This window comes from Neodiprion virginianus, chromosome 6 (assembly GCF_021901495.1).
Source record: "Neodiprion virginianus isolate iyNeoVirg1 chromosome 6, iyNeoVirg1.1, whole genome shotgun sequence".
Classification (NCBI taxonomy): Eukaryota; Metazoa; Arthropoda; class Insecta; order Hymenoptera; family Diprionidae; genus Neodiprion; species Neodiprion virginianus.
Genome location: NC_060882.1, coordinates 14,994,279 through 15,003,757, shown reverse-complemented (window position 1 = coordinate 15,003,757; position 9,479 = coordinate 14,994,279). Strand labels below are relative to the sequence as shown.

The following is a 9,479-nucleotide window of genomic DNA, read 5'->3' as shown; positions in this document are numbered from 1 at the left end:
TTGTTCAGTATAATTACTGATATAATATTCGGGGAAAAGTTTTTTTCAAATATTTCGAGTGAGAAATTCACTTGCATTTTGATGACTTACGGATAAAATTTTACAATTTAGATTATAGATTTAGTCTGCAAGGATAATTTTATAAAATCAACGAAAATATCCTGATTTGCAATTTCTAATCTGGCCGTTTTTAAAACGATTAATGAAGTGAAATAATAGTATCAGAATTACAGATCTTAGTATCACAAATTTATTTATCAATTCAATCATTTACAATGACAACAGAGCGTTACAAATCAAATATGCGAGTTCTTATCGTTACATACATACATCATTATATGAATTACGTTATAATCGGTTCAAAATTATCATCACATTCTAATCAATGCATGATAAATTTCATAGAAATATAACATTACATGTTTTAAACCTATATGTTACACCTATCCCTTTAACAGAAATACTTGGATGAAATTTTTTTTTTTCATGTTTTAAATTTTTTTTTTCTATTCTACTATATCGCTAGTATTATTATCAAATCGTTCACGTTACTTTCACGGCCTTCAACATTTATTGTCAATCGAAAGAATTACTAGTTGCCGTCAAAGAAAAATGGAGAAACTTTGAAATATGTCTAAGGATTAAGAAATTTACGAAAATGGAGAAACTGAAAAATTCTCAAGAATTAAGATATCGATACAAGCATAAGTCTTAGTCAATAACTTGCGTACCATTTGTCGTAAGATGAGATAAGCTCCTTTGAAAGAGACGCTCAAGTCACGTCAAAAACTTACACAAGTGTCGTAAGCTGCATGTGGCGATCGGATGTGTCCGGTGCGTCATTCAAATTTCCTCCGTTTCCTGATATGTTGTCAGTCTCCTTTTCGGTGCACGTGGTATCTTTGTTATACAAGGATAACCCGTTCAGTAATGAACTGACTCAGGGAACGGCTCGCGAACCTTCACAGAATCCTGAATCGATGACCAGCGGGTCGCGGAACCTGACCTTCTTGGGACTGGCTTTCCTGTTTCGATCGAAGGTCCTTCCCCAGCCGTCTTGCCCGTCAGCCTGCGGCGAACGGATGCAACTTCCGCCTCGCTCTTGACCATTCTTCTTCTTGTCTTTTGGTAGCGATGACCAGATCGCACCGCCTTCCACGGTGCAGGTCGTAAACGTTATCTCTCCGTTTCTGTCCCTCCCTTGCACTACGTAGCTGTAGGATGGACGTTTGGTTCTCGATCCCGACGCCTTGTGAAAGCTACAAGAGGGACGTGGGTTGCTCGAACATGAAGCCCTGGAACGGAAAGCGCTGCCCGAACTCTTGGCGGTGATCGAGATGGGCCGATTCTCTTTTTCGTCGTCCTCCTTGCATTCCAGTGCCTCCACCAGCTTTTTCACGAAGTTCGCAGAAGTCGAGGATGAGTAGCTTGACATTACCTTCTCCGGATCACGACATTTCGCCTTCAGTTCCTTGATTATTTCTTCCACGAAACTTCTGGTTGGAGATCGTTGCTTGTGCCTTCGTATTATCTTTTCCATCACAGTCGACTTCCTTGACGACACGAAGAAGCGGTTCAGGTCCTCCGCGTCCAATTCGTCTTCGAGAAAATTGTCCCTCTTTTCTGTCTCTTCGGATTTGATTTGGCTATCGGTCAGGATCTCTTCAATATCACTCAGCCACTTTTCGCCCTGCGTTTTCACCGGGCAATTAAATTTTTTCGGAGTCGATGTGGCTAGTGGTAGTATTTGCTCAGCGTTTTCGAAGCTTGGAATTTCCGACAACGAGACTTCGCTATCGTCGACGTTATCCTCGGGCGGTTCCTGGTCTTCTGAACTAGACTTCTTCGCCGGAGATAATTCCTCGACGCGAATTACGCTGTCGGTGACCATCTCGTCTTCCTTCAGGTTTTCTAGTTTCTCCGTAGGAACAGGCGGAAGGACCAGATTCAAGTTCTCTACCTTCCGTGACCGTGACATTTTCGGCAATGTCTTACTAACGCGCATCTTCGAATAAGCCGCTGACAGTTTCATGATCTCCCCACGCATGTCTAATTCCGGACGTGGAGACAGTTGTGCGGCCCTTTTCAAAATCGGCATTGCACCGGCTGTAAAAATAAAATGATACAATTTTAAATAAGACACCGTTTGTCAGCCGCCACGAAATTGATTTTTCCAAAGAAACGAGACGTTAAATTCAATTTAATTCCCGAATTTGAGAATCTAGTTTTTCGAAAATCATGAGGTTAAAATTTCTAATTTTTCTTTTACCTTTTTTTTCATACAAAGGTACGTTCGTTGCAAATATTTCAATACCCGGAACATAGATCCTTCAGACGATGAGTATGGAGCATTCAATTAAAGATTTGAACCGCGTATCTAACTGTCGTTTAACTTGGTTCGTTTACACCGCTTTTTTGTAATGCCACATCGATTCTTACCTTCCATTGCCGCGCTGTGCTTTTTGCAGAGTTTGCCCAAGCGTGTCCTAGTCGATTGATAGCTCTTCCAAGGGGATGGGCGGCTCAGGATCAGTCGTGGGTCAGTCAGGATTTTCAGCCCACCACTACGCCTATTCTTAAACCAATCGGGCACCGTCAGCCGCTCGAATGATTTCTTGGCCCTCATTTCGATCTCGCTCGGTCGACGTGGCTCCTGAAAAAAGTAGGAAAGAAACATGGTTATAATCGTGTCATTTATTCGGAAAAAGACGAACACTCCAAAGTTCTGGAAATAACCATTACGTCTATTAATATCGTTTAAACATCAACGTCTGTGTCAAATTAGCAAAAGAATAAATGAAAAAAGTTCAAAACTTTTCAACTTACGTCTTCTTCGTCGTTTTGGCAAGTTGTGTTGCTGAAACAGCAGGGAACAGACATCGAAGCCATCGTAGTCGATTTTTTTTTCTACTCAACAACTAGACAAATCAAACTTTAAATCCAACTGGACTTGAACAGATTCCGTTCGAAACTTTAACTCGGGATACCTTGCAACTTCAAGGACTAGCTCAGACTCTACAGGTGTTACTACCTCTGCGATTGACTGCGGAATAATGCTCATCGGGTCAAGACGTGCGATATTTATACTCTACGCTAGAAATACCGTTATCACCGCCAGTTTCAGGCTGGCCAATCAGGTGCCGCCCTAATGAGCAAAGGGACTACCTGGCCGGCCGAAGGATGTTTGTGATTCGACGGTCCGCCCGAACCTCTGCTGCACTTGCCTTGCAGCAGACTTTTCGAAAATGTCGGAAGAGGGGCGGTGCGGTATTAGATTTTAACATTTTTCGAACTGGGTAAAAAATTAGAAATATCGAAAAATTGAAGGGTCGCAATTAGAAATATCGAAAAATTGAAGGGTCGCAATATCAAATATTCAAAAACGTGAAAGCGTAACTCTTACATTTAAATGATGTAAAAAGTCGAAGTGTGGAATAAGGCGAAGCACAAGATATGGATTTGAATCATGACGATTGTATGTTCCGGTCTTACTCATTCCGAAGACTTTATATTTTGGGATTTCTACATTTTTAAATTCTATGAAATAGATTTTCGCGGTTTAGAAAATTCTATGCTGTGAAGCTTCACAATTTTTATCCTTCAACCGAAAAATTTGCGTACATCTTCTATTCAGGGAAAAGAAGAGATTTTGTGCCATTCTTATCATTGTTATCGGACGAAAATATTTCTCAAGTCTATCGGAAATGAATTCCGACGAATTCCGTTCTCGTACGTATTGAGCGGTGATGCTTTTTTATTTATTCAACTTATTGTGTTTGTTATTGTTCAGGCTTCTAATTAACTGGAGCATTTTCTGTGATTCGACGGTCCGCCCGAACCTCTGCTGCACTTGCCTTGCAGCAGACTTTTCGAAAATGTCGGAAGAGGGGCGGTGCGGTATTAGATTTTAACATTTTTCGAACTGGGTAAAAAATTAGAAATATCGAAAAATTGAAGGGTCGCAATTAGAAATATCGAAAAATTGAAGGGTCGCAATATCAAATATTCAAAAACGTGAAAGCGTAACTCTTACATTTAAATGATGTAAAAAGTCGAAGTGTGGAATAAGGCGAAGCACAAGATATGGATTTGAATCATGACGATTGTATGTTCCGGTCTTACTCATTCCGAAGACTTTATATTTTGGGATTTCTACATTTTTAAATTCTATGAAATAGATTTTCGCGGTTTAGAAAATTCTATGCTGTGAAGCTTCACAATTTTTATCCTTCAACCGAAAAATTTGCGTACATCTTCTATTCAGGGAAAAGAAGAGATTTTGTGCCATTCTTATCATTGTTATCGGACGAAAATATTTCTCAAGTCTATCGGAAATGAATTCCGACGAATTCCGTTCTCGTACGTATTGAGCGGTGATGCTTTTTTATTTATTCAACTTATTGTGTTTGTTATTGTTCAGGCTTCTAATTGACTGGAGCATTTTCTTTCACACGATTGTCCCAAGTTTAAAAGAAGTTCATCATTTTTCTTGGATTTGTTTTTCTACAACGATTATACTCGTTTATGTATCGTTGTACGAAGCTAAAAAAATGCCGATTTTGAACACGTTGAAGAGATTTTCCACATTCTTTGTCGGCAAACGATAATTTCGAGCAATCGTCCAGTCGCGAATTATTTTTATTTCTGTTTACACGCTTCTGATTCCGAAAAATGTTCTTCTATTCGTTTTTCGAAATACAGACAAATTGAAAATGAATGATACTCGTTAAACAAGGTACACTGAGAAAAAAAAGTTATCGGATTCAATAAATATTAATTGATCCGAATAATCCATGCGTTTGTAAAGTCGTGAGACCACATTTATTAAAAGCAACAATTTATGTAGTTTTTAAATTACGTCCGAACACGTAATGTACTACTCTAGGGCATATAAATGTCGTGTAAATTTGCTGGGCTACATGATTCAAAATTTTTTTTTCAATACGTAAAGTAAAGGCGTTTATATCGATCAATTGTTTATTCCATCAGCGAAAATATGAAGTAAAATTTTTTACGTGGAAAAGCAGCTTATAGATATTTTACGCTGGTTCAATCCACTCATGCCAATTGCCGAATAAGCGCGATAGCTGGCTTTGAACTTTGCACCAGCCGTTAAGCGGCTCGTGAAAAAGCGACACCGCGAATACGAGACTTGTGTGGAACCGAATGTCGAAATTTATCGCGAACGAAAAACGCTAAGGCCGATTATCTCGTTCTTCGTCAAGGTATACGAATTTGATGTAGTAATTGTGATAGCATTTCCGTTAAAAAAAAGGCTGAAACCGCCGTAAGCGCTGTGTTAAAAATTCAACTTTCAAAAATTTCGTTTTCTCAGTTTCAGCCGGTGATCTGGTCCGACATTCAACGAAGAGACTCACTTTGTTCCTTTCAACTAGCAAAATCCTTTCTGGTCTGAATTACAGCTGAGGATTATGGACTGACCAAAAAGCCATCATGACTCCAATTTCCCGGAAGTGTGCAGCGGTGGCCTTTATTTAACAACCTCACGGCAATATTTGTCTGGAATTTAGTGCCCTCGCAGCTAATTATTTCTATACTCCGCTAATTTGTCCTTCTTCAAATAGACGAGCCCGGGAAAAGTCCATAATCCAAATCCGACAATGAAGGATGCAATTATAAGTCTCAAATGTCAACGGAAATGCGGTTATTAACCCGACAATATCAAGCGGCTTATAATTCCCCAACATGATTCTCGCCTTTCCTGACCGGGGTAAGTGGTGAATTTCTAACTGCACTGGGCAGGAATCGCACTCAAGAAAGAACCACCCCGGGGGTACGAGTCACGCTGCCAGACGTCCGGTTTACCTGACCCCCAATAAAGTGACGCCGATAAACTTCGGAACATTGTTTGCATACGGAGTCGACCATACAAGTTCCAGGAACAATGTTAAAGCGAGAATAATTGAAAGGCCCGAATAAGTTCCAGCAACCCGTGCAGAAATTTGAACTGGAAAGCCAGGCTACTCTCTAGCACCTCGTAGTGATTTACTGGCTAGCGCAACCTGTACAGGCCCTGCCTCGGCATTGGCGAGTTCGGCCCAATTCCGCGTTCCCTAGCCAACACTGTCCAGAAACTGGTCGTTGTTCGCTGATGAAAACTTATTACCGGTGTTTACCATTATTTATCAGTACTCCAACTTATAATTTTTAAAGTTTACTCCAGACGTCCACTGTGATATTTGTGAGTTGATTTTCGTAATCTTCGTAATGGGAATGTAGAATACCATAGTAAATATGTTTTGAAGGTAACATAACCTAAAAATTTCTATCCTATCATTTTTATGTTTTATTGTCTATCTATTTCAGCATAATGAATAACATAATTGAAAAACGACGACGAACACGCGACCGTGTGCGAAGGCATCGTTTCGTTCATCAAAACACTATTGTGCCACAGAACCATCCGCTAAATGATGACAGTGACTCTGACATCAACTCCGAAACTGAATGTGTGTAATATAAGCATCAACCTATAAGTGAAATAAAATTTCAGTTGTTATAAAGCAAGTATGAATTGCAGGTGTCAGTGATCAAGAAAATAGTAATAGGTCTGAAGAAGATGTATCCGAGGGTGGTATTTCTGAACAATTACTTGAACATAGCCAAAGTGAGATCGACGAAGAGAATGGTGACTCAGGTGACGGTTCTCAGATAGACCACGAAGAAAGTGTATCATCAGCCAGTGTCATTGATGAAAACAGTGATATCGGCTCATCTATAAATGAAGCGACTGACGATAGTTTGAATGAACGAAATGAAGCTGAGGAAATTCGAAAATGGGCAATAAAAGAACACCTTAGTCATTCTCAATTGGATGGGCTTTTGGTGATTTTGAGGAGAAGATTGCTGCCTGAACTTCCAAAGACAGCAAAAACATTTCTACGTACATCGGCAGTGGCCTATGATATACAAGACATGGAAGATTATGATGGAAATATGGGACAATTCGTGTACTTTGGTATTGCTGAAAGGCTTCGAGCCTGTGTCAATGAAGAAGTGCACATAGGTAATGAAATTTTGATCCAAGTTAATGTCGACGGACTGCCTCTCTTTAAATCAAGTAACACTCAACTGTGGCCCATTTTGTGTAAAGTTGTCCACGAACCAGACATATACGAGCCGGTGCCTGTAGCTATATACGCAGGTTCTACAAAACCAAAAAGAGTTGATGAGTTCTTGGATGAGTTCATTGAGGAAATGAACCAACTATCAGCGAATGGTATTGACATTAATGGCAGACTGTTTCAAGTAAAAATTCAAAGTTTCATATGTGATACGCCAGCTAGGTCTTTCCTCAAATGTGTTAAGGGTCATACTGGATATTATGCGTGTGAAAGGTGTACCGTGAGAGGTTGCAGACCTGGCAGATCTACTGTATTTCCTGATGCGGATTGTCCTGAACGAAGTGCTGAGGACTTTAATAGACAAAGGCAGCGAGAGCATCACAATAGTGTTTCGCCATTGCTACGTTTAAGACCTGCAGTAAACTTGGTCTTGTTATTTATTCTCGATTTCTTGCACTTAGCTTGTCATGGTGTGATGAAGAAACTTTTGAAAGACTTTTGGCTTTTAGGCAATCTCCATCTCAGACTAGGCCGCAGAAGTCGAATCGAACTGTCTCGCAGAATGGAGTATTTAAAAATTCTGGTAACTTCTGAATTTCAACGTAAACCACGGTCCGTAGCGTTTATAGCAAAGTGGAAGGCCACCGAGTTTAGATTTTTTCTATTATATTGTGGAGTTGTAGTCTTGAAGGGTATTTTGAACAATAGACTATATAAACATTTTTTATTATTTCATGCGGCATGCAGAATTTTATGCTGCGAAGATCTAGCCCTCAGGTACAACAGGTTTGCAAAGAAGTATCTCAGAAGTTTTTTCTTAGTTATGCGCCAATATTATGGCCCAGATTCGCAAATCATGAACCTTCATAACTTAATTCATATGGCCGATGATGCTAAGAACATGAAGTGCTCCCTTACAAAGATAACTACATTTCCTTTTGAAAATGCACTCGGTCACATAAAAAAGTTAGTCCATTCGCCAAATCGACCATTGGCTCAAATCTGTCGCCGCTTGAATGAGAAATTTTCGATAAAAAATCATAAAGCAACTCTACCCCAGTATGTAGAGATACTCAAGGAGAATAGTGATATCCCAAATTGTAGGATGAATCACAAAGCGATATCGAAACTGAAATTCAAAGGGAAATATATACTTTCGGTCAAGGCTCCCGATAATGTAGTTCTTCTTAAAAATGGCACTATTCTCGAAATAAATCTTATGTCGTACCCTGATGACAATCTAGAAGACGTGACAATTATTGGAAAAAAATGGAAAATCAAAGAGTCGCTGTATATGTATCCGTGTGATTCGAGAGTGCTGGAAGAATGGGTGCTTGAAGACAGATCATCTGCAACTACAATTACGTGCCCTATTGATCAAATCAAACACAAAATGATAATATTACGTTTGCCTGGAAGAGAGAAAACATATGGAATATCTCTATTACATTAATTTAACACAGGTCGGTTGAAACGTGGTATACAGTGTAATGTTACGTATATACTTGTATTAATCCGAAAAAAGTAGCTGGATATCTTTTTATATTTTAACAATAAATAATATTTTTCAGTACTCTAACCTCAAAATCTCGACCAACGCGACTTCGTCGTGATTTCGTGGCTCTAGTGATGAAAAGTACAACTCGAAACTCGTATGGATAAGGTTTTTTGACATGCGTGTTACAAGCACTCGCCTTCGGCTCGCGCCGTAAACCTCACGTCTCGTCAAAAAGCCTTATCCATACTTGTTTAGAAATGTACTATTATCCCTATTTAATTTCAGGGCGAGTGTCACAAGGTGTAATGCGCAAGCTTATTTTCACGAATAATATATGTATAAATATACATATATATTATATATGTATAATACATATATCAATATTATTCGTTTGAGTATGGGAAGACCGTCAATCAATTGCCGACACTGGAATTATTTTTGACGAGGACGTTTCTGATGTGTCTCGATATTTAAATAACGCGCGTGACTGTGGCGACATGTCGATAGTGGCGACTTGTTGACTATCGTCGTTCCGGCACGTGTTGTGTACAGCGTCCTAAAAGCCTAGAAGTGCCTGGATTTTTCTTTCACGAAAATTGCAATCATTTGAAAAAGCTGGAATTTTTTTGTAAGTGGTTCATTAAAATTATTACGAAAGCAAGCTGTTTTGAACTTTACGAAGTGAGAAGTGATCAAAAGTGTACAAAACACAAAACGTGCTGCGCAAATACCGAACGGCTCGCTGAACGTGTTATCCCACGTGCTAACCTTACATTGCATCGCTTATCATTTTTTATAACAGCTACCTGTGCCATCGACTATTCTTCGTAAGTTGTCCTTGAATATTCAAGTACAGACATTTATATTTATTACGACACAATAAGAAACTATTTATA

At 39.4% G+C, this 9,479-nt stretch overlaps 2 protein-coding genes across 2 annotated transcripts; both read left to right on the top strand.

Annotated features, from left to right (window-relative positions):
- Positions 1 to 5,996: 5,996 nt before the first annotated feature.
- Positions 5,997 to 7,561, top strand: LOC124307957 (uncharacterized). The gene is made up of 5 exons (XM_046770205.1): positions 5,997 to 6,202; positions 6,328 to 6,470; positions 6,542 to 7,027; positions 7,115 to 7,503; positions 7,547 to 7,561. The coding sequence occupies exons 2-5, from the start codon at positions 6,332 to 6,334 to the stop codon at positions 7,559 to 7,561; spliced, it is 1,029 nt and encodes a 342-aa protein (XP_046626161.1). The 5' UTR covers positions 5,997 to 6,202; positions 6,328 to 6,331.
- LOC124307149 (uncharacterized) lies at positions 7,561 to 9,006 on the top strand. Its single transcript, XM_046768574.1, has 2 exons — positions 7,561 to 8,548; positions 8,869 to 9,006. The coding sequence occupies exon 1, from the start codon at positions 7,561 to 7,563 to the stop codon at positions 8,536 to 8,538; it is 978 nt and encodes a 325-aa protein (XP_046624530.1). The 3' UTR covers positions 8,539 to 8,548; positions 8,869 to 9,006.
- The last annotated feature ends 473 nt before the right edge of the window (positions 9,007 to 9,479 follow it).

Excerpts from the sequence above, each read along its gene's own strand:
- LOC124307149 (XM_046768574.1), top strand. The coding sequence starts at position 7,561 with ATGAAGAAACTTTTGAAAGACTTTTGGCTTTTAGGCAATCTCCATCTC.
- LOC124307957 (XM_046770205.1), top strand. The coding sequence starts at position 6,332 with ATGAATAACATAATTGAAAAACGACGACGAACACGCGACCGTGTGCGA. Across the intron at positions 6,471-6,541 it reads CATCAACTCCGAAACTGAAT|GTGTCAGTGATCAAGAAAAT; the intron begins GTGTGTAATATA and ends TATGAATTGCAG. Across the intron at positions 7,028-7,114 it reads CAATGAAGAAGTGCACATAG|TTGTCCACGAACCAGACATA; the intron begins GTAATGAAATTT and ends TTTTGTGTAAAG.